The sequence below is a fragment of the Melozone crissalis genome, unplaced genomic scaffold (assembly GCF_028551555.1).
Source record: "Melozone crissalis strain CALT ecotype California unplaced genomic scaffold, PUWL_Pcris_2 ptg000023l_1, whole genome shotgun sequence".
NCBI lineage: Eukaryota > Metazoa > Chordata > Aves > Passeriformes > Passerellidae > Melozone > Melozone crissalis.
The window spans coordinates 365,806-393,629 of record NW_026535801.1 but is presented as its reverse complement, the minus strand read 5'-3'; the positions used below and the strand labels follow the sequence as shown (position 1 = coordinate 393,629).

The 27,824-nt window shown below is 50.0% G+C and overlaps 1 protein-coding gene across 1 annotated transcript; it reads left to right on the top strand.

The window, feature by feature from the left end:
- Positions 1 to 2,520: 2,520 nt before the first annotated feature.
- On the top strand, positions 2,521 to 27,525 carry COL6A2 (collagen type VI alpha 2 chain). Its single transcript, XM_054277941.1, has 28 exons — positions 2,521 to 2,589; positions 6,637 to 6,774; positions 7,458 to 8,056; positions 8,527 to 8,547; positions 9,189 to 9,254; positions 9,674 to 9,727; positions 9,809 to 9,853; positions 10,032 to 10,058; positions 10,366 to 10,392; positions 10,496 to 10,540; positions 11,842 to 11,895; positions 12,298 to 12,360; positions 12,607 to 12,669; positions 13,113 to 13,202; positions 14,002 to 14,064; positions 14,445 to 14,507; positions 14,632 to 14,694; positions 15,177 to 15,239; positions 15,646 to 15,696; positions 16,612 to 16,647; positions 17,056 to 17,118; positions 17,362 to 17,424; positions 17,628 to 17,663; positions 17,885 to 17,930; positions 18,056 to 18,208; positions 18,380 to 18,832; positions 19,110 to 19,148; positions 26,156 to 27,525. The coding sequence occupies exons 2-28, from the start codon at positions 6,666 to 6,668 to the stop codon at positions 26,761 to 26,763; spliced, it is 3,063 nt and encodes a 1,020-aa protein (XP_054133916.1). The 5' UTR covers positions 2,521 to 2,589; positions 6,637 to 6,665; the 3' UTR covers positions 26,764 to 27,525.
- Positions 27,526 to 27,824: the final 299 nt, after the last annotated feature.

Sequence of the window (27,824 nt, the reverse complement as noted above, 5' to 3'; positions counted from 1 at the left end):
ATAAAAAAAGGAAAAAAAAAAAGGAGCAGATACACAGTAGATACACAGTTTATAAAGGAACAACTAAACAAACCATAAAACACATTCCAGTCAGCAAGGGGATGTAAATGAAATAGTAGCCATCTGTGCCTTACTTCAAATTCTATAGAGTCAGTTGTAGATGAGAGCAGATAAGCAAGTTTTGTCTTTCTTTCTAGCCTTCATCTTCCTCAATTTCCTCTCTCTCCATTTTAAATATAGTGGAATACTCAGCATCTGTTCAGTTCAGTGTGTTCTGTGAGGTGCAACAATAATTTGCAAGTCAGATAGAATCATAGAATCATTAAGACAAGGTCACCAAGTCCAACATAGAAAGTAACTGATCCATATCCATGCACATTCTCTGCAAAATATCTTTCCATGAAATCTGCAGTTCAACTAAAAGGAGGAAAAAAGAAGGGAAATTTATTTGAGGATTAGGAAAAGGAGCTAAAGAGACCACACTCATTTTCCTTCAGAGCTTTCTATGTCCTCAGCCTGTTCTTAAGGAAAAAACCCTCAATTACAGAAAACTAGCTCAGGTCTTTAACATCAGTTCTAAAAGAACTAATGTTCTCTAAACTCTAAAAAACCCCAAAAACCAAACAAAAAAACCCAAACCAAAACAAAACAAAAAACACACACACACAAAAAAAAAACAACAACAACAAAAAAAAAAAACAAAAACACAAAACCCACCCCACCCCCACCCCCACAAAAAATAGGCAGCAGGATGTTTTGAGGTTATTTTGTCCCATTTTCCACCACTTTAATGTGCCTGTGTGTTAGACTGCCCCAACTTAAGACAAGAACTTGCCAGGTGTGCCCATCTATGACAGAGCTGTGAAGATGACAAAATTCCTACAAATGTCATGCAAATGAATATATAGGCAGGTGAAACACACCAAGAATGCCTTTTTATTGAGGGAAGGTGTACAGCAGGGAGCTGTTGTGTAAAATATACAGGAATCCTCTCAGGGACAAGGCATTTTGTCATACCAAGTTGCAAGGAAAGGTATTGATTTGACATAAGAAAGTTCAAGACACACACATAGAAAATTAAAGGCAGGTCCTTTGGTCAAGAAATTTCAGTAAAAAGACAAAACTTGCCAGTCTGGGAGGAGGAAGAGAAGATGTGGAGGTGTGGGTCTGTGGTCTGCTCCTCTCCAAGCACTCACCAGCACTGCAAGGGACAGATGTGCTGTCCAGCTGTTTGTGATAAGGCCTCTTGCTGGAGAAACAGTTTCTGCAGGGGCAGGTTCACTTAGAAACAGCTGCATTGAATGGATTAGAAGCAGCATTGACAGGTACCCATGGACATAACAGAGCTTGGACACAGCAGCAAAGCAGGAAAAACAAATGGCCTGGAATGTGACATATGCACTGGATCACTGGCAGGTGGATGGTTTGCTCAGACATCTCAGGTGCTGTCTGGTAAATCACTGTCAGCAAAAGCTGGACCCCTCCTCTCCACTAAAAAAGCTCCAGAAGAAAAGGGACCAACGCATTCAGAGCTCCAGGGGGGTCCCTGGAAAGCATCAGCCTCACAAAATCCTTATTTTGCTCTTCAAAACAAAATTATAGGTCAAGGAACAACAGGCTGTGTTCCTGAAAGTCATTGCTGTTCTCCATATTTTTTGTTCAGACATTTGCCCTTATTTTTCATTTAGCAGAGCTAAAAATACCTTGTGAGTTTAAAAGTAATTAAAAAAATACTACAGCAACAAAGTCCTTGAGCTCAAGGAGTGTTTGGACAACGCTTTCAGGCACATGGTGTGATTTTGGGTGCAGTTCTGTGCAGGGCCAGGTTCTCGACTCAAAGATCCTTGTGAGCCCCTTCCAACTCAGGATACTCCCTGATTCCATGATTCTATGAACCCAAATCCAGAAATTAATTAATAGAAACTGGTAATACTCAGTCTTGGCTGGCTCTGAGGAAGGCTTGCATATTTGCAAGGGCAATGATTCCACGATTCTGGGCAAGCTGCTCTTCTTTGAAATGTTCTTGTTTTCATTTGTTCCACTCAGGATACGTTACAAGAATGGAAAGAGGAGCAGGACGGCAGGGGGGAAGAAAGAGAAAGACTATTTGATGGTATAAATAAAGATGTGGGGCAGCAATGCCAACCCCGAAAAGGGGCCTCTCATCATGGAAAAATGAGACTTCTTCCAGTTTCGCGTCAAACAAAGATGCCTTCAGCTCCAGAAGGAACAACCTCGGTCCAGCCCACTCCGAGCCGCGCGGGAGCGGAGGGGAGGGGACCCTGCCGGGTCTCGGTGGACCCACAGTGACTCTCCGTGGAGGCGCGGAGCTACTGCAAACGAGAGCGCCGGTTCTGCAGGAGGAGGAGGAGCTCAGAGGGCAGCTGCCGGCGGCGGGGGAATAGCGGCGCTGGGCTGGAGACGCCTCCGCTGCTCCTCCCGGCCGCTCGTCCCGCACATCGCAGCGCCCGGAGCCGCCCGCCAGCCGGGGATGCGGGAGCCGTCCTGACACCGGCCGCTCCACAGAGCCCTTTCCCCTCACGCTGCACAGCGACTTGGGGGCCAAGTTTTGATGACTTAATTCTCCAGGTAGGCAGACTTTTTCACTCCGAGTACAGGGGTTCTGTGGCTACTTACTGGCGGAGCTCCAGCCGGGAATAACATAAATCCGTCTGAAATTTCAGCCTGTGCCTGCTGCTGCTTACTGGCTTTCCAGCAAGGTGCCTATTTCACATTTAGACAGTCACTGCTATAAGAGAATATAATTTTTTCCTTTACTTTCAGGTCTTGGCTGGTTTGGGTGTTTTCTCAAGGTTTTGGGGTTTTTTTCCAGGTGTAAGTAGTGTGGGCCACAAACTGCCAGAGATCTAGAAAATCCCTCAGTTGAAGGGGGTGGATTAGTTCAGCAGTAACAGTGAAGTGGTCGGAGCAGGACAGAGAACTGCTCTGCTACACGATTTCCACTTCAGTTTTGGGATTTCAGAAGATATGATTTAGACTCACCTGTGTGTCTATCTATCTCCTATTTTTGCTGAATTACACCAGCACAAGCCCGTCTGTTTTGGGAGGTGGCAGCACATTTAGGAGTGCCTGGGAATTCATTGCGCTTGGTGGCAGGGGTTTGCTCCCTCAGCCTTCCTGCAGACCAGGCTTTCCCTGGCTGATATCCCTGGATAATTATGTGGAATACCTGGAGAAGATCCGAAGTCTGTAGCTGAAACCTCTCCCATGGGTGCTCTGCCCAGGGATGAAAACTACAAGGCAAGTTTGCGTAGTGGCTGCAACCAGCACTGAAATTCCCTCCTTGTGCAGCGTGTAAACCACAGGCACACAGACGGGAAGGAAGAGGAGGTGCATTGAAAAGAGTTTTGTTCCAAATGAGACCTATTTTTCTTTTCTAGTTTCATTTATTAAACATCTGAGTGGAGAAAATGCTGCATGCACAAGTGAGTGACACCACAGGCATTGCCTGCTGGGCATGGCCATGGAAAATGCTGGGACTGAGCAGCAGGGAGGCTTCAAACTTTATTCTGAATATTTTAGCACAGCCAGCATAACTCTTCTTTCTTGAGAGGAATGCAATTTGTGTGACTTAAAATTTATGTAGCTTTAGATAAGTTCCTTGAAGACAGTGTTAATTTAGACAGCAGAGCATCTCGATTTTTGGAATTTGGGGAACAGTTTGGTCAGTTACAATGGGTGTTCTGGCGTTGGAGGAGACATACACAGTGCACCAGGGGGACCTTCAGGAATATCAATGTATAGGATAAAGCAGACCATGGCTCTGCCTGGCCAGGTGCATGAGGTGACATTTCCACTGCACTGGGATCTGCTCAAAGTGTTATTTGGGATTTTCACTAAGATGTAAGAGCAAAAATAACCAGATATAATTTGCACATTTGAGCCACTGCAAGGGAATTGCTTGCCATAATATCACTTTTGGTTCAGTTGCTCATGTTGGAAGAGAAGCAAGCGGAGAACTTGGGTCCCCCTGCGTGGCCACTCTTTTTCAGGGCTCTGTCTAGATAAATCCATATATTTTCAGTTATGTGCATAACAGCCACGTCACCTGGGATCTCCGTGTAGGACCAGCAAAGACTATGCATTTCTCTGCATCTGAGGTAGGAACACAGACCCTCATTCAGGGAGAATGGTGCAAGACAGTGCACTCATAAATTTTTCAGAGGATCCACTGCTTGAGATTCTCTATTGTTTTTCCCTTGTGTGCAGAGTGAAAGAGGTGTTACACTCAACGATACAAATACTGAGAGAAGGCCTCATAGGAGCAAAGGTCCTGCTCTGGCAGAGAGAAAAGTCAAGGAAGAACAGGATGGGCAGACCCAAATGCTCAGGCATTATGAATCAGCTCCCAATTTGCTCTTTGCATTAGTTTTTTGAACTGCGTTCAAAAATTGCATTCAACGTACAGAAAACAGTTAGTCTGAAATACTGGTGAAATCTGAGGTTTCCATCTCAGCATCTTTCAGTGGCAGGTGGGACTTTAAGTCAAATATCAAATGTTACAAGAGCGTCACAACAGTTGGTGGTGCTCTGAGGATGACAAAATGGGCAGCATCGCCCATCCCAGCCTTGGATGGCCCTGAGGTGGGTACTGGAGCTCCCAACAGCCCCCCACCATGTATCCAGGGGGGTTAATACCAGGTGAGAAGCTGGGAGAGCAGGAGACTGACAGAGCTCAAGCTGCAGAGTGGGATAGAGGAGATGGTGCAGGAGGACGCCAGGGAAGTGGGTTGTGTCTTGTGTTTTCAGGAGTCGCTTCCCTGCCTCGTTGTTCTGCCCATGGAGAGTCCAAGGCTGTGGTGCTTCACTGGCCCCAGGGGCTCTGGGCAGGAGCTGTCCTGTGCCAGAGCTGGCCCTGGTTGCCTGTACAGGCCAACTGCTCTGCTCTACAGTGCCTTCCCACCCACACACACAGAGGGAAGGAAGGAGGGAAGGAGGGAGGTGGTTAAACTCAGCATGCAGTGATGAGTCAGACACTTGGCCAAAGCCCTCAGTGCTCCCAGCCTCTCCAAAAGTTGTCTCCATCTTCCTCAGCTAAAGGCTGGCTTTAAAATGGTGCTGTCTGTAGGCTCAAAGCTGTTGTGTCCTACAAAAGATCAGGATCTCCTGCAGCTCTGTTTTATGAAGGGCAAACAAAACAAGGAAAGCCCGCAGTAGGCTTAGAGAGGGAAAATCTTGATCTTAACTAAAATGCCCGTTTAGCATGAAAGTGTTTTATCCCTGCCATACCACTTTTATTCTCTGCAGCACAATGGAAGTTTAGCCACACTGACTTGAGCGGGGCATCATAGGATCGTAAAATGGTTTGGGTTGGAAGGGACCTGAAACACCATCCCATTCCCTGCCATGGGCAGGGGCACCTTCCACTAAACCAGGTTTCCCCAAGCCCCATCCAGTCTGGCCTTGGACACTTTCAGGGATGGGGCAGCCACAGCTTCTCTTGGCAACCTGTGCCAGAGCCTCCCCACCCTCACAGGGAACAATTTCTTCCCAATACACCACATAACCCTGCCCTCTGGCAATGGGAAGACATTCCCCCTTGTCCTGTCACTCCAAGCTCTTGTCCAAAGTCCCTCTCCAGCTCTCTTGTTGACCCTTTTGGTACCAGCCAGTGCAGTAAGGTCACCCCAGAGCCTTTCCTTTTCTAGACTGAAGAATCCAAATTCTTTCATAAGCACAAGCCCTAGTGTGGAGGAGGGCTGTCACTGCTGCAGGGTCTCAGTAGCGCTGACACTTACCTTTCCAGTGTAAACCAGTTTGCAGAAGCCTGTGGTGCACTGCAGCTGGCACTATAAACTGGAAGGGGACATGTGCCACCAGGCAAGAGCTAGGGCACCATGTGGAGAGAGGTCTCAAGGGAAGCCAGGGAGGGCTGAGTTGCCTGTATTCTTCAGTGATGCTGTTCCTCAGTCAGCTGTGGCAGAACTCAGCTGCATTGCTCACTCGCCCTCCCCCTGCATTGCCATTGCCACCAAATGCATGCTCAGTGTCCCTTCAAGCCTTGGACTCTTCCAAAAGTTACCCCCCCAAAAAAACCCCAAAACATCCAAGAAAGAAACTGTAGACATTCAAGAAAGAAACTGTCTTTTTGGACTGGATTCAGGTCTTTTTTTCATGACATCCCACATGCCCCTTACTGGTTAATGTTGAGTTGGCTACCATGCAGAGAAGCATCTCTGGGCCACCAGAGGGCCATGTTGGTTCTGGGATCCTCTAGACACAAAGGTGAGCATCTCCCCTTCCTCCATATTCCACGATGATGACAAGTGTTGCATGAATGTTGCCTGAGAATATCCTTTCAAATTCCATGTACCTTTCAACATTTCCATACATTCCTAAGAATTTTTCAGACCAAATCTCTAACTCTTCTGCTGCTTTAAGTTGTCATAACCCTACATGAAATAAACTTCCACATGCAGCTGTACCTTGGAGGCATGGTGATGGGTTGACCACTGAAGATGTGCATTTCTTCAAGAGATTTTTTTATTTGTCTCTTCACTCCGTGGGGAGTGAAAGGGAGCATTTACAGGGAGCATAGGCTGGCTTTGTGTCACGCCAGCAGACTCAGGAGATTGTGCATCATGTTTAACATGTAACCTGTGTGTTTTTCCACAGGCACCTGAATATCCTGAGGGGCTGCTGAGATGTTTAGACAAGCCTTGCTTCCCACCCTCCTTTGTGTGGCTCTAGTTCCTCTCCATGCCGCTCAGCTTGATGTGGATGGTGGAGATGTCAGTCCTACCTCCTGTGCAGGTATTAACCAAATAATTTGGGTCACCTTAGTGGGCAGCAATTTTAACAAAAACAATGCTCACTTGCAGAACCTGCTTGGCAGGAACTGATACTGGGACATTCCACCTCCCCTGGCCCTTTGCACTCCTGTGGTAACAATCCATCTGTGGGGAACACCGTCCTCCACCCAAAATCATGTTTCCATGTTTGCTTTGGTGTGCAGAGAGCTGGAGATGGAAAGAGCTGGGGTCTGCCAGTGGTGGTCTCTCCCAGCAGATGCAGTAACAATCACCGGTCAGTCGCCAGCAGTCAGCTCTCTATCTGATGGCAGAAAGTTGTTCACTTTAAATCTGGTGATTTCCTCATTTTTCAGTTACACTGCAGAAGTGATTTATGGGTCCAGTCAGACTCTTACCAAAAAAAGCAGGATTTTCAAGTTTGATTTAGTACTGAGCAGTGCTGGATTAATGGTTGGACTTGATAGTCTTAGGGGTCTTTTCCAACCCTTATTATTCTGTGATTCTACAGCAGACCTTAGAAGTCCTGGTCACTGGGGAACCATCTGACCCAAACACAAGTGTCACTTCTAGAGCTAGGTGGGACTTGTGCGTTTCCCAGCATCACGCTTGGTCCAAGTGTCTGGGGGACAGCAAAGGGGGTGGGTGAAGTGCTCTGACATGGTCTGAATAAATGTTCCCATGCAGAAAAGAGGAACTGCCCCATCAATGTCTACTTCATCATTGACACCTCAGAGAGCGTGGCTCTGCAGACTGTGCCCATCCAGAGCCTCGTGGACCAAATAAAGCGCTTCATCCCCATGTTCATCGATAAACTGGAGAGCGAGCTCTACCAGAATCAAGTCTACATCACCTGGCAGTTCGGTGGGCTCCATTACTCAGACGTGGTAGAAATTTACAGCCCTTTGACAAGCAGCAAAGACATTTACCTGCCCAGGCTATCTGCCATTAATTACCTGGGCCGGGGCACCTTCACAGACTGTGCAATCTCCAACATGACCCAGCAGATCCAGACCCAGATGGCCAACGGTGTGAACTTCGCGGTGGTCATCACCGATGGCCATGTGACGGGCAGCCCCTGTGGGGGGATGAAGATGCAGGCTGAGAGGGCACGAGACATGGGCATCAAGCTGTTCGCGGTGGCCCCCAGTGAGAAGGTGTACGAGCAGGGTCTGCGGGAGATTGCCAACCTGCCGCACGAGCTGTACCGCAACAACTACGCCATCACCCAGAGGGACACCCTGGAGATCGATGTCAACACCATCGACAGGATCATCCAGGCTATGGTAGGTGCAAGGAGGGGAACAGGGGCCACAAGAGGAGCAGTTCACAGATGGGGGATGCTTTCCCTTCTGTTGGCTTTTGGAGATAACCTTTTGTAGGGAAAGTGCAGCTTTTTTCTGGTAGTTAGCCAGGATGCCTTGGTTTGTGTCTCTGTTTCCCAGCTTGTCTGGGCAGGCTGCCACCCTAGTCCTGGCTCTTGCTGAAGACCAGGCCATACCCCAGCCTGCTCCCCATCCAGAGGCATGCGGAAGAGTGTGCCACACTGACACACATGCTCACCATCAGCATCGTCCTTGAGACTCCAGCTGTGAGGCACTGTTAATTAGGGGCTCTCCAGAGGGCATCTCTACAGCCAGGGGACCTTTACCACCTCCTCTCCCTTACCACCACACTCCCTTCCAAGGGTGAGCTGCTGTCTCCACCATGGGACTGAGCACCTTAACTGATCTTCCTCCTGTTCTCTCCTTTACAGAAACACGAAGCCTACGGCGAGGTGAGTGAGCAGCATCTCTGTGTCTTTGCCACATGACAGGTTTAATTTGCCCCAGCTGGAACAGACCAGCTCACTCCCCAGAACAGCATGGACCTGCATGGGATGGGTCCCTGCCCACCTGCAGAGTCTACAGACACATTCCCTTATCCAGCTGTTGTAATGGCACACTGGACTCACTCCCTGTCCCCCCCCTCACCTGCAGTGGGTTCTGGTCTATGCAATAGACTCATTCCTTCACTTTGGTGACACATTACATAAATGGTGCCCCTGCTGAAGCTCCTGCCCTGCTGGTACTACAGGGGCAGAGTTTGGCACACAGAGGTTGTGCAGGGGATGCTCCAAAGAACATGCCAGTCCCATGATGACCGCAGATGAGCAAGCCCTCACCACCTCTAACACGTGGCAGTCTTGTTTTCCTGTCTGGGCCCAGAGCCAAGCTATAATGAACATGCTCATGGCAACTTTCCACTCTTAATTTACACGCAGCACTTCTTTGTGTGCTTGTTGCTGCTTCAGCCCTGATCCAATAGATTTTAGCCCTGAGTTGATGGGGAGAAGAATGTGGAGAGCTGTGGGTGCAGAGCTGAGCTGAGTTTGGGATGCACACTATCAGTACCTAAGTTTAATTTCTTGTATTTCAGTGCTACAAGATGAGCTGCCTGGAGATTGCAGGGCCACCTGGTCCCAAGGGATACCGAGGACAGAAGGTAAGTGGGAAAGGCCTTAGCTGTGGGAAAGGTAATAGTGCCCGTGCCTGCTGCAGCCGCTGCAGGGTGCCCTACACCTCACCTCACATCACCTCAGCTGCTTTCTCAGGTAGCACCTAGCTGGGAAATATCCCGCAGCATGTGTCTTGGCCCTTGGAGACACAGTCAACACTGGTGTGCCCATGTCTGTGCCGAGGCTGATGCACTGCCAGCCTTGCAGAGAGACACTGGAGCACCTGAGGACACCAGGACTGAGGCAGCAGTTGTCACTGAGTTCCCCACTTTCAGAGCAGAGCTCTCACATGCACAAGGGTGTCCCACTCTCCTGCTCCAGCTCTATGTGCTCTGATTTCCTAGAAACTGCCATTTTCTCAGTCAGCACCAAGCCTGGACTTACACTGGGTTTTTCCTTTCCTTAGGGTGCAAAGGGGAACATGGGTGAGCCGGGTTCCCCGGGGCTGAAGGGGCGACAGGTGAGTTGTGGAAAATCCTCCCCTCCATTTGCTACATCTCTGATGACCTCAGGCTAACTCTCCGTGCCTTCCTCCCCGAAGGGCGACCCAGGTATTGAAGGTCCGATTGGATACCCTGGTCCCAAGGTAAGAATCACATAGCTGATGGCTGATCTCTTTGCATCCCCCGATTTTTGGAAAAGCAAGGGAAACTTTGCTTCTCCTTCACACCTGCCCATTTCCTGCCCCAGACCTCTGTGCCCAGCTCCTGCTGACTGTCCAGGCACTAACACAGGGATTTGTTGTTTTTGTTTTCTTTGTCCAGGGTGTCCCAGGGCTGAAAGGAGAGAAGGTGAGAAAGAAGAGAGGGAATGGCTGTCTGGCACTTGGCAGGGACCACGCTCCTTTCTGATGCACAGAGGAGAGATTAGCTGTGATGGGGAAGGATAGCAACTCTATTTAATTGTGGGCCTGGGGAGGAATTTCCAAGGGCATCGCAAAGCCTGTCTCCTCCTTCAGGCTTTGATCACGATCTGGTGAAGTGGGAATGGGTTTAGGTGTAAATGGAGAGGCAGGTGGTGGGGATGGGGACTGAAGGGGGAGGCAGGGTGGTGGGGGATGCAGGCAGCATCTGACTTCCTGTCCTTTTCTTCTCCCAGGGAGAAATTGGATCTGATGGACGGAGGGTAAGAAAGAACTTGCACTAACTTGCACTTATTTCCAGCTCCCAAACCCTTGGACTGTGTGTTAACAGATCTCTCTTCTTTTTTTTTTTCCCCACGATCCAAGGGTGCCCCTGGCTTGGCAGGAAGGAATGGCACAGATGGACAGAAGGTAACTGGGAGCACTGGGAGCGCCCTGTAATGTTGCTGCCACTGTTCCGTTTCCTTACCGTCTCTCATCCTCACGGGCTGTTTAGTTTCTTCTCTCCCACATGCTGGCTTTCTGTTCCAGCTGAGGTTCCTGTGAGCTTATCTGTACATTATTCTGCATGTCCTGTAGAAATGCATGAAGTAATTCAGGTCGCAGGAATGAATGTCAGAATATGCTGAGTTGGAAGGGACCCACAAAGATCAAGTCAAATTCAACAGAACACCCCAACAATCCCACCCTGTGCCTGAGAGGGTTGTCCAAACTCTCCTTGAGTTGCGGCAGGACTGGGGATGTGATCACTTCCCTGGGGAGCCTGTCCAGTGCCCCACCACCCTCTGGGGGAAGAACCTTTTCCTAATATCCAGCCTAAATCCCCCCCACAGCTCCATGCCATTAAGTGTCATCCCTTGGTCAGCAAGCTCTCTGCAGGATGTGGATGTGTGACCCAATCTGTGCTCCTGCTGAGAAGGTGATAAGGCCAGATAATTTGGGTGCAGATACCTTATCCTGATTGTTAGTGAGCCCTACAGGACACAGACACAGAAAGCTTCACAGAAATTTGGTTTTCAGGGGAGTTTGTCACTTCATCTCTAAACTATAGCTTATATTTAGTATTAAAGCCCTAAAGACAAATTCAAAGGTCTCACAGCAAAGTCCCTGGCTTTGTCCACTAGCCAGCACACCCTGGCTTTGCACAGTTTCCTATACCCAGCCCCCAGTGTATCTGTGGGTAATAAGTTCTTCCCACTCCTCAAGCACTGCTGAAGCTCTAAAACATCCTTCACTCCTCCCCACTCTAAAACACTAAAGCCCTTTAGCTGCCCCCAGCCTCTGTCCCAGAGCTGTCTCAGCACAGTCAGCACTGCACTGTCTCAGTGACAGAGCTGTTTTGGGACACAGGGCGAGGCAGTCCCTTCTCTGGGGTGTCTGTCAGCAGAGTGGTTGCTGCACACCTAAGCTGCTCTGACGGGAGAGGCATGAGAGAGGAGTAGCACAACCCTGAACATGAGTGACCGCCAAATCCAGCCTCAAGGGACATTGCCATCTCTCAGGGTACACTCATGGGATGAGCCTGCCTGATTTCTCCACTTTTCTCCATGTTCAAGGAATGCACTTCCTATTTATTCTCTAGCTGTTGACAGATACAGTCAGCGGATGATGCTAACATTATCAATGTTATTAATGTCAGCAAGAAAAGCTGTGTTTTCCCTTCAGCCACCTATAACTTCTCAGTCTTTTCCTTTTGAATGTAATCTCTCCAGGGCAGACTGGGGAGAATTGGACCACCGGGATGCAAGGGTGACCCTGGTGACAAGGTAGGAAAGCTTTACTCTTTCACCAGCACATCAGTTATTTAGCTGCTGAGTGGTACATAGGTAGAAGGGTGGCCAACAAGAGATTACTGGCCCATTTCCCTACTGGCTGTATAATCTGATCCCAGACCTGGGATCCCTGGAATGGGGACCATGGTTTGATTTTTCTGTGCCTCCTTTCCGTGGACAAGCAGCTGGGAGCCCCCAGTGTCCCTTCCTTCCACATAGGGAGGAGGAATTGCCCCTTTCATGAACATTAGCCACAAGCAAAAATGACTTTAGCCTCTAGAGCAACTTTCTAAGCACTGACTTAGAAGTATTATTTTGAGTAGGAAGTTTTATTTGATTTATTCTGCATGGAAGTGTTCCCAATGTGAAGTGGTTCTTTGTTATTTCCCTCCCCAGGGCCCTGATGGCTACCCAGGAGATGCGGGAGACCAAGGAGAAAGAGGAGATGCAGGCATAAAGGTACAAGTGCTCTGGACAGACAGCAGGGTGTGGGCAGAGGCAGCCAATGGGGACAGCTAAACACCATTGCCCGTATTTTTTTATATATATCCTAAATCCTTTACTGTTTGTGGAGTTCATAGGCTTTGGGGCCTGGATTTCATCACCAGGCACAGGTGGTGAGGGAAGGGCCTTGCTCCTTGGGCTGCTTGTGGTACGGGGTGCTGGTGAGGCAGGCAATGACCATTGGCTCTCTGGCTCTTTCAGGGGGATCCTGGCCGGCCTGGTCGCAGTGGACCCCTGGGGCCCCCAGGAGAAAAAGGAAGCCAGGTAGGTTCATGCTGCATTCAGATGTCTCCAGGGTTTTACTGTGGTCTGTTCATAAAATCACAGAATGGTTTGGGCTTCAAGGGACATGAAAGCTCATCCAGTCCCACCCCCTGCCATGGGCAGGGATGCCTTCCACTAGCCCAGGTTGCTCCAAGCCCTGTCCAGTCTGGTCTGGAAAACTTCCAGGGATGGGGCAGCCACAGCCCCTCTGGCTTTGGGCAGGACTGGACAGATGCTGTAAGGAACAGTTGACAAGCCTGACTCTGCTCCAAGGCTGGACCCCCTGCTCATGCCATGTGGGCATGCTGGGTGTGTGGAAGCAGAACCGGGTGCTCATACACATTTCTGCTCGAGGAGGACTGCTTGACATGGGATAAAAATGGGAGGTGTGTGCACACTTTGACCTCTCTTCCAACAAGCTGTATTTCTTTTTCTTCTGCAAGGGACTTCCAGGCAACCCTGGAACTCAAGGGCCTGCTGGAGCCAAGGGAAGGAAAGGTGAAGTGGGACCTCCTGGACCCAAAGGAGAGGCTGTAAGTAGCTGAATAGATCCCTGGACATTGGGCACACTGCAGGAACCTGAGGCAGTTTAATGGATGAGTGCTGAGAAACTCCCCTGTTCTGCTTTGTGCATCCCAGAAGATGTGCAGATGCTGGTCTCCTTGTCTCTCCCATCCTCACAGAGCAGAACTCCCATAATCCTAAGCTTAATGTTAACCATTCACCTTAGAGAAGCATCCTGTGTTCCCACATAACCACACAGCCCTGCCCTCCATGGATGCTCAGGGACACTTTGGTTGTACTCTGGCAAGTTCCCCAAACCTCTGGCTCCTTGAAGGATCTCAAAGAGTCAGGATCTGGTGGTCATTATGGCAGAGCTCTGTGAAAAGGCAGTGTCACATATCAGTGGTGTCGCACAGACCCAAGTTAATATGATGGGGCACTGTAAATTTTGCGGAGTGGGTTAGAGAGGAGGGCATGACCCCTGGCACAGCTCCACCAGCACCAAGGGGCCAGAACCCAGCCAGACTGTCCCCTTGTGCAAGATCCAATGGGGAAAGCAACACTGGATGAGCTGGAAATAAATAATAGTCTTTAACCCTGAGGGAATGAACCAAGTATGTTTGTGGTCACTGTGGTGAAACACACCTGGCTGTTGCTTCCCAAAAGGAAGCATGGGCATCCCTGCTCCCCTGCTGCTGGGAACCCACTTGCTTAGCAGGCAGGTGTACATCTGAGAGGGAGGAGGAGGGCAGGCAGGGGTCACTGCCCAGGTGACATCCATCCTTTCACCCATTTCACCCCATTCATGTGACTTCTCTGTCTGCCAAGGGGCGACGTGGAGATCCAGGGACGAAAGGCAGCAAAGGCACTCCCGGAGGCATAGGAGAAAGGGTGAGTGAAGCAACTGCCCAGATTATTGCAAATAAGCCCCAAACGTATAGGACTGGGGAGTGTGTGATGTGCTACGACCCAGCCATGCAGTGTCCATTCAGCGTCCGTGCAGCACCAGAGCTGGGAATGCAGATCTCACTGTGCTGTGCTCCCACTGTGCTACTGGCACCAGGTACAGCCTCCTCCGCCAGGGTTTGGTCCAGAGAGGGGATGAAGTGCAGCAAACCTCAAGGCTGAGAGACACATTCAGAGGTCATACTGCCCTGACATTGCTTCAAACCAAGAAACACCGGGTTTGAGAAGAGCATCACGAAGCACTGCCACACACACAGATAGCATTGGAGACATCCCTGACCAGGAATGTCTTTCCCTTCTCACAGGGAGATCCTGGTCCAGAGGGTAATCGTGGTCTGCCTGGTGAGATTGGAAACAAAGGAGCCAGGGTAAGCATGGAGCAAGGCTTGGTGACAGGCAGGAGGAAGGGGGAGCGGTGGTGCCATCCAGGGCAGCTTGCCTGGCTTTCCTCCTCATACACTGTATGTTCTTCTGTCTTTCTTTGGTGTTCAGGGAGAACAAGGACTTCCAGGACCTCGAGGCCCTTCAGGTGCTGTGGGAGAGCCAGGGAGGATAGTAAGTCGCGCTTGGGCATGTGTGTGACCATGCCCTGCTTCTGTGGTGAGAACTTGCCCTGCTGACACAAGCTGTCTGCACTGTCCCTCCCAAGGAGAACCTGCACGCGACCTTCTCTCAGGGAGGCTGCAAAATAGTGTTCCCATGACAGTGTGGAAGGGATCTCTGGAACGGGTGGGTCACTGGGGAGAAAGAGGATGAGACTCCACAAGCACCTGTTTGTCCCGGGTCTGTGCTTAGTCCATCATGCCGCTGTGGCAGTAGTGCTGTGACATCCAGGTGGCTCTACAGGACATGGGACCCCCACTGCTGAGACACCCACTGCTGAGACAGTCACTGCCACAGTAAACTCACCAGCAAGGGAGATGGTCCTGCAGCATCATCTTGAGAGCTGGTTTCTCCAGCACGGTCCCTTGTGTGCCGGGAGGCAGCAGGGAACATCCTCACTCACTTCCTGCCTTCTCCCTAAATCTGTCCTGCAGGGATCACGTGGGGACCCTGGTGACTTGGGCCCAAGAGGTGATGCTGGACCACCAGGACCAAAGGTAAAGCTCATGAATTAACCTCTACATTTGGAAAGGCTTTTTAACTTATTTATTATTAAAAAAAAAAATAGGCAGTTTTCACAGCAGAAACTTGTGTGCCTCATAAACAGAATCAGACCTGAGCCTTCCTATGGGGCAGAGATGTAGGTCTTTCTCTGACCAAGGAGCTCTGATTACACTCCTCACTCAGAGCAAACTCAGGGGCATCCCTGGCATGTGACATTCCCAAGACCCTCCAAATCCTTGCTCTGCAAAGCTATTCCAAAGCTATTCCCAGCTGCAGAAGCCTTTGCTCCTGGTGGTGTCTCACACCCAGAGAAGATGAAAATGGCTGTAGCTGTCACAGACAGAAGTAGGTCAGAAGGGCCAGGTTTGGTACCTCACAAGTCTTTTTTTTTTACCAAAGGGTGACAGAGGCAGGCCTGGCTTTAGCTACCCTGGACCCAGAGGACCTCAGGTATGTATGCTTCGTGCAGTACGTGAGGAGATCTGTTTGAGTGGACGTTGCGGTTGGATCTGAACCGACTGAGAAAACAAGGAAGGAAGAAGAAAAATGCTCAGGGTCACAGATGTGTGGAGCCTGTGAAGGAGAAAGGGGGTTCAATACCAAGACTGAACCTGGTCACAGTCCATCAGGTGCTGGGGACCCCAGTTCCAATCATGGTGATGATCTCTCAAGCATCAGCCTGAAGCTACAACTGCTCTTCAACTTTTTGCCCCTCACTGTAATCTTTGGGTGTACTGGTGTATTGGAATTAAATCCCATGGATGGAATGTGCCTGGGCTCATCTGGCCCTTGCTGCTTGACCAAGGGTGGCAGCTGTGGTGGTTTCACCTCAGAGACACCTTTGGCTGGCTGGGTGCTGCAGCTGGGCACTTGGGACAAGTCCAGGCGTACAGGAGTTCAGGTTTACCTCTGGCAGAGAAGCTTTAAGGTGAGGTGAAGAAAAAGGAGTCGGGTTCTGCTGGAGGGTTTGAATCCAGAGCTTTATTCTGGCCCACAGGCCTCTGAATCCAGCAACAGCTCCAACAGAACTGTCAAACCACGTGGTTGCTGTGTCTTTTAACCCCAGGGAGAGGGGCAGGGAGTGGGTAGGGAGCCACCAACCAGGTAAGGGGGGGAAGTCTCAGGGGACAAATGACACCTGGATGGCTCAATGTCCCCAGGGCTGAGAGGCATCTTTTGAACTTCGCCAGGAATGCCAAGATTGACAGCACTCAGCAGGGGGCAGGGGAAGGGAGACGTGATTGGCACACCTGGAGAAAGAGCTGGGATGACTGAGACAGGCTATTACATCACATCGAAACACTGGTGCACAATGTGGGGCCCATCCTGGACAGCTGCTGACCTCTTCCTCCTCTCCTTTTGCAGGGTGACAAGGGTGAGAAGGGACAGCCAGGACCCAAGGTGAGTGTTCTTGTCTCCATCATCTGTTTTTTTGTACTGACTGGAATGCCACGGAGTTGTCTCCCAGCCTCCTGAGTTAATGGCTAAGGAGCCAGACCTGCAAGCAGCTGCCCTGGATGTTCCCTGCAGCTGCAGCCTGATTATATCTCCCAAGCCCATCTCCTTTTGAAATAATAGGAAAAATGTGTTGCAGATCTTCTATTTTTGGGAAGTTTATTGGTGTTTTGTTTTGGTGGGGTTTTTTTTTGGTTAATGCCTGTATAAACATTGTTTGCTGTGCTCTGAGCTGCTGTTTTAGAGGATGCTTTCCCAGGCCAGGCAGGCATGTATTTGTGATGCAGCAGAACCTCTGCCTGAGCACATCCAGATGTGCTCCATGCCGGATCTGTTTCTCCTTCCATCGAGCAGGGAGGACGAGGTGAGCTTGGACCAAAAGGAGTACAAGGGACCAAAGGAGAGAAGGGAGAGCCGGTAAGCAGATTCCCTGTGCTGCCCCAGGGTCAGTGTCTCCCTCCCACATCGCTGCCCTGTATGCTGGGGATGACAGTGCCGCTGTCTGCCTGGTCCTTGTCCCCAAGCTCAGGTGTAGCAGGCTGGTGACTGTGCTCAGCAGGGCTGGGGCTGACCAGGGGGTCAGGAGGGGCCCTGAACACCAGGGGCTGCATTACTAACATTGCCCAGGAAATATTTGACTCTTCTGTACTTCTTCCCCAGGGTGATCCTGGCCCAGGAGGAGAGCCTGGACAGCGTGGTCCACCTGGTGAAGCGGGCCCTGAGGTACAGTCCCATGGCATTGTGTCTGAGCAGATGCTGTTGGAGGGGACACAGTTTCCAGATGTGTCCACTGGCTCACAGTGGGCCTTCTCCCCTTCTCCTTCCCCTTCTGCAAAGAGCCACATTTTTGATGGCTCTGACATCTAGTTCCCAGAAAAAGAACTCTTGGGAAAACTGTGCCTGAAATCCCTGTGCTCTTCTTACAGGGGACCCCTGGCCCACCAGGAGATCCTGGTCTGACTGTAAGTAACGTCTGCTACTCTTCCTCCTGGGGCAATAATGGCTTTTCCGTGCACAGCCCAAGAACAAAATAGGACATCAGGTCCTTCTGCTGCCCTGGCAGAGGTGGCCTGTGGCTTCCCATGGAAGCCAGGGAAAGAGGGGAGAGGGCTGGCTGGGTGGGAAGGAAAGGGCAGCCTTTGCTTTAGAGGGAAGCATTCACCCTGCACCCCTTTCCTGGCAGGACTGTGATGTGATGACCTATGTGCGAGAGACGTGCGGATGCTGTGGTGAGCTGATATCACCTTTCCCCAGGGAAGGGCAACAACCACATGAGGGATTGGGACAGGGGGTCACCAGAAGGTTTCCAGCATCACTGACCCCTGTGTTTCCCTTCCCCTGCCCCTCTCCCCAGACTGCGAGAAGCGCTGCGGTGCCCTGGACATCATGTTCGTAATAGACAGCTCCGAGAGTATCGGCTACACCAACTTCACCCTGGAGAAGAATTTTGTCATCAACGTGGTCAGCAGGCTGGGCTCTATTGCCAAGGACCCCAAGTCAGAGACAGGTATGGCCTTTGTGGGGACACAGTGGGGCATGGGGAAAAGAAAAGGGTCTTGGATCCTTTCAACCTCAGTGATTATTTTCCATGTCTTTTCAGACCAATTGGGCAGCTCTTTGACTCTCTCCACTTTTTCCCAAGGATGTAAAGCCAAGTAATGTGACACTTTTTTGGCAGGTGCCCGTGTTGGGGTGGTGCAATACAGTCACGAGGGGACTTTTGAAGCCATCAAGCTTGATGATGAGCGCATTGATTCTCTGTCGAGCTTCAAGGAAGCAGTGAAGCGCCTGGAGTGGATCGCTGGAGGCACCTGGACACCATCTGCCCTCCAGTTTGCCTACAACAAGCTCATCAAGGAAAGCAGGAGAAAGAAAGCCCAAGTGTTCGCTGTGGTGATCACAGACGGGCGCTACGACCCCCGGGATGACGACAAGAACCTCGGGGCTCTTTGTGGCAGAGATGTGGTGGTCAACACCATCGGCATCGGCGACATGTTCGACCAGCCGGAGCAGAGTGAGACCCTGGTCTCTATTGCCTGCAACGAACCCCAGCGAGTCCAGAAGATGAGGCTCTTCTCAGACCTAGTGGCAGAGGAGTTCATTGACAAGATGGAGGATGTGCTCTGCCCAGGTCTGTCCTTGTCTTTGCATGGAGCTGGAGTTTTGGGCCCCAGGGTTTGGGGAAGGGGGCAGAGAGGTGTGCCAGTAAGTTGGCCAGCAGCTGGGTCATCCATAGTGGGATCTGACCTTAGCCCTGAACTAAGAGTCCTTCCTCAGATACAGACCAACCTTTTGGGGCAGTCCTTTGATGTTCCTGTAAGAGACATTGTCCTGCCACTCCTACTGTGCAAACTGTGAAAGGGGATGGCAACACATGGCTCATTTTTCCTTGTTTCTTTTGCTTCCAGATCCACAGGTTGTCTGCCCCGAGCTGCCCTGTCAGACAGGTAAACATTTCAAGTAGCTTCATGCCATTTGCACAGACTCTGGGGGGGGCTGCACGACTCTCAGGAGTAGGAGAGCGGGGAGCAGCCCTGTTCAGTCCCTTTGGAAGGCAGGAGTTTGGGGAATAGTGTTACTTTACGTGAGGAGAGGCCCCAGGGCTTCATCTCCTGCTCTTTCCCTGTCTCTGAGTTCTCTGCACAGGTAGGTACAAGTGCACTGTGTGAGTGCCCCAGCATGGCTCATCCCTGATATTTCTCCCCATCCAAATTCCTGGGAGCCTGACTTGAGTTTGGTTTTGACCTCCAAACTCAAGTCAAAATCTCCTTGCTAAACACCCAGTCGCATGACGTTTTTAGCAGAATGCTCTTTGGGAGTGACAGGCAGAGCACATATTAGGGATCAGTTGGAAAATGGCAATTTGGTGGACCTAAAGCTTTGGCTTCTCTAATGCTGGCTGTATTTAATTAACAATTAACTCAGGGTGTTGTATTAAAGGAAAAGACAGTAAGGATCCTCTGGTGCTCTGTGTGCTTGAAGGTAGCTTTACTGGCTCACATTTTGCTTGTTAAGGGGCAGATGTGCATCCCAAATTCCTAGAGATCCTGTCTGTCTGAATCTCAGTGTCTGTTTAAATACTATAGATGAAATCTGTGCTGATGTACAAAGTTTATAGAGGACCATGGTTTTGCCCGTTCTGCAATTTTTGTCTCTTCTCTTGCCATGAATGTTTTTGTGGGAGTCCACAGCTTCAACTGAGCCTTATACAGAATATCAAATTTCATTCAAATTTAAGTCCCTTTGTTCCCATGCAAAGGAAAGGGAAAACTGCTCCCAGGATGCACAGAAATCTGGAGAAAATCTATAATTATGCCTGTCTAAAATCTCTTGCTGGTATTTTGACTATTTACACCTGGTCATGATGGGGACATAGTGTGCAGCTGTGATGCTGAGCTTCTCTGCTGTGTCCTTTGAAGAGCTTTACCTGCAAATCTGTGCACAAGGAGGTGAAACCCCCAGGCCACACTGGTGATTGCTCAGGTGTCTTCAAAGGTTTTGGTCATTGCAGCCTTCCTATTTCCGAGGAACACAAGCAGTGGCGCACTTGTTTCTCCCGGGCTTGGTCCATCGAAGCCCTGCAAAGCCAGGCAAAGTTGTCAGTTCTTTCCTTGTAGTGCAGTTGGGTGTTCCTGTTCCTGATGCAAGGTGGGAACATCAGACAGAAGACAGAGGCAGTGGAATGGCTTGGTTGCTGGTGCCAGGGGACCAGAACAGGAATGGCTTGAGGAGGCATCTGAGGGGGTTCCCTTAAGCCATGCCATACGCAAACCGGGCTAAGTGTGGGCAAGACCTGCGCCCCAGAGAACTTGGCAGGTAGAGTGATGAGGCTGGGTAAGGTTGGCCTCCTGTCAAATTGCCCTTTCAGCATGGGCAAAAGCTGTTCTAGGTCTGGTAGATGAAATTTTAAGTAATAGTTTCAGGAGTCTTTGGGCAAGGAGCCTCCCACCCACCACACTGGCCGGTCCATGCTGCGCTGCTGTCACCGTTTAGAAGGATGTGCAGTGGTCACACTTCCCTAGTGGCAAGGGAACATGTTGGATGGGATGGGACATAAGGCACATGTCAAGGCCTGGGGCTTCTCTGGTTCTCTCAGAACATCCCATGAGCTTGTGTCAATTCCCATGCAGTTCCTCCGGCTGGAGACTGTGCCCTTCGGAGGGAATGTGAGTGTGCCAGTGCACATCCATCCCCAGTGTGTGTGCTGCAGACCGGCCAGACAGGTCAGGGAGGCAGCTCAGCCAGCCCAGTTCTTGGCCCCATGGCTCAGCGTGGTGGTTCTGACACTTGGAGGGGCAAATCAACTGCCCCAGCTTCAGCCTGGGTAATGCCAGCAGAGCACAGGCAGGGACAGGTACCACATGTCTTCCCCCCATGCTGCCTCAGGGCTTTACCTGAGCTCTTCCCATTCTCAGCACAGCCCCTTGTGTCTCATTAGTTACTGCTGTGCTAACAGGATGCTGGAGGGTCGAATGCTGAGCAAATCTGAACTAATCACTTGCTTCATAGAAATCGCATGTCATCCCGAGAGGCTCTTGCTAACCGACGCAAAAGGCTTTGCTTGGAGCTTTGGGGTTTTATTCAAAGTTAAATTCAGCACATCCAGGTGCAGACAGAGGCTCTCAGGGTTCTGGCAAGCCCAGACACCATACAGCTCTGACTGCAGTCACTGCCCTGAGGCTGAGGGCCAGGCAAAGAGGTCACATAATGCTGTCCCTTAGATGTCTGCCTTACAGCATCACTTGGGCAGTTTGCACAAAGCACATCCTAAGCTACATGATGGGTGAATCCCATCTGCAGAAGGAAGTGGCCTTTTTCCTGAGCACTGTTCCTTCTCCATCGTGCCTATGGCGGATCAGTAGGAACTGGGGAGTTCAGGTTCTGTGTAATATGCTGGAGTCACTCAGTTGATGTGTGAAAGATTTCAGGGCAAATCTCATGGTTCCTTAGACACACATGGCAGAAAGATTTAAAATCTGGCTTTGGTCTTTACTTTCCTGTCCTTGTTAGCTCTGTTCTTCTCTGGTGCAGTGCAAGTAGGAAAGCCAGGTAGCTTTCAGAGATGCAGCCATTGCTAGCAAGCCCTGAAAATATTCTTTTGACGCTCACTTGCAGATGACAGGAACCTTGGGAGTGTAAACCCACTTATTTTCCACCCCATGGAAGAGGGAGTCAACATAGATTTCCCCAGCACAATACACTCGATCGCCCAGTTCCTAAACTCCACGCGGGAATCCCGGGACCCCAGCATGTACACCCAGCTGGTGGCCACTTTGGCCTTTACTGCCGAAAAAGCCAAGTTTGCCACTGGAAATGAGCGGCAAGAGTGGATGGACTTGTTCATTGACACCTTCAAAATGGTGCACAGTGAGATTGTGGGAGACCCAGAGACTGTGCTAGGGCTGTGCTGAGACCTCTCTTGGGGGTCACGGGGAGGTGGAGGCTGAGTGGAGGTGGAACTCATCGGTCCTGTGTGGCAGAGGGGACAGCCCAGGGGAAGATGCTTTTAGTTCAGCAGAGACAGAGGCAGTGGAATGGCTTGGTTGCACTCAGATGGGGACAGGACACAAGGAGCAGTTCCCTCCAGCTTGGCCACCATGGTGGCTTTCCCTAGCAGTGTCAAGGAATGCTCTTTCTCTGCCTGCTGCTTTTTTGCCAAGAGCCTAATGATGCATTTTCCGCATGCCTTCCTGCATACATCCTTGTGGACTCCCTCCAAAGCATCTTCTGCATCCTCTCTCTCAGTTACCACAGGCTCTCTCTGGGTCCTGCAAGACTGACTAAGCAAGGTGCATCCCTGCTCACCACAATGTCTCTGTGGATCCCCTTGTGGGCAGCTGGGGTGTGGAGGGAAGGAGCAAGCAGGATGGGAGAGGGAGCAACCCTCCCTTTCTATAGGGAGCATTGTCCCCTGGGCAATGCTTCTCTCAGAAGCTTTGTGGTCTCCCCTGGCCTTTTTCTCTGCTTGTACATTTGTGTTTCCTCTGTCACAATCCACAACATGTACCTGTCCATATACAAAAGGCAGATATTCTGTCACGTGGGGCTGGGTGGTCCAAAGCAAAACTCCTTGACCGATGTGAGTTGTTTAAAAGCAAGCTTGATATAGTAGAGCCTACTCAATTCACACCCAGTGCTGCTTTGGCTCAGAGACTGCAGAGCCACCACCTGCACTGCAGGTATGCATGTTTAGACAAGGCCTGGTATCTCCATCTGCTCAGCTGCCCCTGGTTGCACAGAGTCAGGCAGGCCAGTGCCCTTCCCACCTCCAGTTTTACTGCTCTCAAGCTCTATTTAGAGGTAGTGGAATTTTGTGTGCAGACACAGGAGTAGAAGCGCTTACTCTAACTGACATGGTATTATTGCAATAAAGTATACTGAGCAAATGTCATATTTAATGGGTGGAAGGGAGATGTGCCATCTTCAGGAACGTGGCTGTAGTATTTCCAGGTGTAAAAAGTGGAGCCAGTTGCCGAGCTCAGCCATTGGAATTGCCTGCTTTGCACTTACTGTAGTGCTCCCCCAAGGTTTCAGCACTTTTTCCTCCCAGGGACAAGTTGCTGAGAGAACTCTACTGCTATCAGTGCAGAATAGAGGGGAAAGAGTTCTGAGGTCTTTCCATGACATGCTGTGTGTTTTAGGTGAAAGCAAAAAGATCAGTCTCTGCCCGACTCTGGTCATAATTCACATATTCCAGATAGTCTGTGCAAAGCCAAACTCCCTGTTCTCTCTTGATTTTTTACTGCAAAATTAGTGTGACTTAGCCTGCTGGGATGCAGGACTGAACTCAGAGTAGTTAAGCTGCTCCAGCCATGATGCCAGAGGAAAATCTCTCAAACCCCATTGATTGGAAAAGGTCTCAGGGCTGGAGTATTTTGCTGAACAAAGAGAGAATTGGGGAAGATTTCAGCTAAGGAGGTGTTGATTTTATTTAATTTCATCACACAGTGGCCATTTATTTCTAGCAAAACACTAGAAACAAAGTTTTTTACCTCTCAAAAACCTTCAGCTCTTTGGAGGTGGGGAGAGGGAGAAAATGTCTCTTTGCATGAGGAGTATTTGTGCTTGTTCTTGTTAGAGGCAAATGGGTGAAGGAGTGTTTTTTTTGAGCATAATCCTAGCTAATCCCTCTGATAAAACCAGATGGATTTCATCACAATAGCAGCTCCTTCAGTGAAGCTCTTGGGCAAAGTAAGGACATGATAAAGATAAGGAGCTGTCTAAAGGATGGTCCATGCCTCTCCAAAGACAGGATGAACTAGGAAAGGAGGAAACCCCAAAAAGGTCTGGGATGTCAGTCCCCACTTCACTTTCATCTACACTGTCAACACTGGGAAAGAATAGAGGAAATACAAGTTCCTCAGGTTTTAGAAGAAGCAGGAAGGTGATGTGAATGGGTGGGGCTGCTCTGCACACACCAATGGCAGAAAAATCAATGAAAAAGAAAAATCAGTTTCTGATTATTTGTGTTGCCTTCGTTAGACATCCTCAGCTGTGAGCCACAGGCATTTATGATCCACATGAAAAGGACCAATGCACCAGTTAAAAGCACGACAACATTGGTTGGCCTAACTCATGGTGGTGCCTTTGAGAGCTTCTCTTCCAGTTAGGATGAGAATCTTGCTGTAGAAAAGGGTGCTCAGGTCCTCAGCCTCTCAGAAATGGGAACAAGCTGCAACCAGAGCCTGACACTGAACAGGACAAAGCCAAGGCTTTGCTGCCTCACATTCCCTTGGGATAACTGATACGTAAAGGCACCTTATCAAACACTGGAAAGCAGTCTTCTCCAGCTGTGAGGGCTGAGCAGCGAGCCTGGGGACTGCTCCTATCAGATGTGCACTACACTCTCGCTGAAGCTCCATGGATGCTGCCCTCTGCTTAGCCAGGAGTTCTTCAGGCTTTCTTGTCGTCTTAAAAACATGTGGGCAGCTTTGGGGGAGGCTGTTCACACTGCCCCAACACGACGCACAGCCCCTGCTCCCACCTGCTTTCACAGACCCTCAATAGGTGTTGCACTGTGTGGTTGCAAGGGGGATTCCTTCCTGCCTTTCCCCCTCCACGGCTGCTCAGAGCAGGTGAGGACCAGGAGTGCAGGTGCTGCCAAGGTGAGGTATCCTTATGGCAGCAGTGCCTGGAACTGCAGCATCAATGTGCCTTTGCACTACATTTCTCACAGAAGTTTGGGCAGAGGTGAGTATGCGCCTTTATTGCTTCAAAGGAGAGGAGGTGACAAGTGAGAAGACAGAAGGAAATGGCCTCAGGTTGTACCACGGGAGATTTAGATTGGATATTAGGGGAAATTTCTTCACTGAAAGGGTGGTCAGGCACTGAAACAGGCTGCCCAGGGAAACAGTGGAGTCATCATACATGAAAGTGTTCAAAAAACATGATGTGGTGCTTAGGGATATGGTTTAGAGGTTAACACAATAGTGCTGAGTTAATGGTCAGACTTGAGGATCTCAGAGGGCTTTTCTAACCATTCAGATTCTGTGATTCCCTGGTTCTGGGCTGAACCCAGGCATAAGTACTGTTCAGCACTAGGGAAGCTCTGTCAGGCTGGATTCACTCATAGTGTGGAAATTCAATCCAACATTACACTCCTATCCCCAAGGTTACCCCTTGTTGCCAGAAATGGATGCTCAAGGTGGGGCTGCTCCAGAAGCTCCTGTTCTTTGCCAGGGATGCAACACAACACAGCAGCATCTTTGGGACTTCACCCTTTCAAGATTCAATCTCAGACCCACTCCCACTGCTTGGGAATGCTAGGGCCATTGCCTTGCTGCCAGCTCAGGAGGAACTCAGAGGAACACTGAATGCAATGTGCATAACTACAGAAAAGGGAGGAAATAGTCCCTACCAGCTGACTCAAAAGATAGCTACTTTCTTCTACTTTTTGTTTTTTCCTGAGTTTATTCACTGCATATATTCATATATTCTATATGGTTAGACTGGGCTTGGAGCAATCTAGTCTACTGGAAGGTGTCCCTGCCCATAGCAGGAGGTTGGAACAAGATGAACCTTAAGGTTCCCTCCAACCCAAACCATTCTGAGATTCTCTGATTCTATGATTTTATGTTAAGAGTAACTCTGATAGTAAACCGCTCTCCTGAAGTAACTGAGAGGTTTGCAGGTGCTGCTTGCCATTAATCTCTGGATATTCCTCTCACAAATAAGAGCTGGAAATTGATATAGGGCAGTGGGCATAATTCTGAGACTTAAATGCACAGACATGTCTAACTTCACTAGGGTCAGTCCCAGAATTAACATTCATTAAATGCCCAGTAGCTGAGGGCATCAAAAGCAAAGCTCCTACATTTCAAGCTGTAAAGACAGGCTTTGGTAGTGGGCTTGGGCTGGTCCTTCTTTGGACAAGGGTGCACAGGGGTAACTCCAACCCAAATTATCCTGTAGTTTTCTCATTCTCCCAGCTCCTGTCTTCTTCTTCCCCCCGCAGAGCTTGCTGTAGCCCAGTGCACCCAGCGCCCTGTTGATGTCGTCTTCTTGCTGGACGGCTCAGAAAGGATCGGGGAGCAGAACTTCCAGAGTGCCCACCGCTTCGTGGAGGATGTGGCCCAGCAGCTGACGCTGGCCCGGAGCAGCAGCGACCCCATGAACGCCCGGATCGCGCTGCTGCAATACGGCAGTGAGCGGGACCAGAACGTGGTCTTCCCACTGACCCACAACCTCACCGAGATCTCCGACGCGCTGGCACAGATCAAGTACCTGGACTCGTCCTCCAACATCGGGTCAGCCATCATCTACGCCATCAACAACATCGTGCTCAGCCCAGGCAACGGGCAGCGACTTGCCCGGCGCAATGCTGAGCTCTCCTTCGTCTTCATCACCGACGGCATCACGGGAAGCAAGAACCTGGAGGAGGCCATCAACTCCATGAAGAAGCAAGATGTCATGCCCACGGTGGTGGCTCTTGGGAGCGATGTGGACATGGATGTCCTGCTAAAGCTTGGCCTTGGAGACCGGGCAGCCATCTTCCGAGAGAAAGACTATGACAGCCTCTCCCAGCCCAGCTTCTTCGACAGGTTCATTCGGTGGATTTGTTAAAAGAAGGGCACATACACAATCCTTCTCTCACTGATATACACACCCCTGATATTACCTGTTGTATTTTCTTCCCCCTGTATGGTTGCTAGCCCTGAAGACTTGCCCTCTGGGTCCTCCTTTCTAACCAAAATCCAGAGCTCTTTCATGATTTTCATGATTAAGCGTCATCATGATGAAGAGTCATCATGATGAATCTTACATTTATGGTGCTAATTAAAACCCAGATCAAAGCAGGATACAAAGCCATATGAAATACTTCTGTAAAGCTTTGCACACACCAAGCCTTGCACACACCAAGCCATGACTTGTGTATGTACTGTAATCCTAGGAGGGCTTATCAGAGATGCAAGAAACCTTTCCAGTGTAGTAGGACCAATGAATAACTCAAACTCTCAATATCTCCTAGTGCCTCTAGCCCATCCTTTCTGGGAACAGCAGGATGGTGTGAGAGGTACTGCTGCCTTCTACAGATGCTTCTTTGGGGGGGTTTATCTATGTTAAATTTCACAAATCATCTCTAAGATCTTTATTTTCCTGTGGGCCACCTGCCTTGATTCCTTCTGTTATTCTGCCCTTCATCAGAACCTGCTCATCTATTACTGCACTCAGAATTTCAGCTGAGAGGGGCAGCATGACTCCTAGCATCAACAAAATACTGGACAGCCACCAGAGCTGCCTCCCAGTCATCCCAGTATGCTCAAAGCATCCATGGTACCTTCTTCCCACCAGTATCTCCTGAGCAATGCCCAGATTTGAATTCAAATTGTGCTGTCTGCAAAAATAAACGAACCTTTCCCAACCTATCCTGAAAATGCCTCTTTTTTTCTGTAGTTGTGGGGTGTGGAGACCCTCGGGGGCATCCCGATGTTGGGGAAACACAAGGAGCTTCCCTCAAAAAGCCGATAAGACCCCATTGGCTCCTTCCCCCGTTCCTATGTCTGTTCCTGCATCCCTGAGCCACTCCCTCCCTGATTGGCCCTTCTCTTTGTACTGCCCCGAGACCATAGTGACCCCGGGCCCCTGGGGAGAGAGAAACCTGGACCCTCCATGTGTGTGTGCCT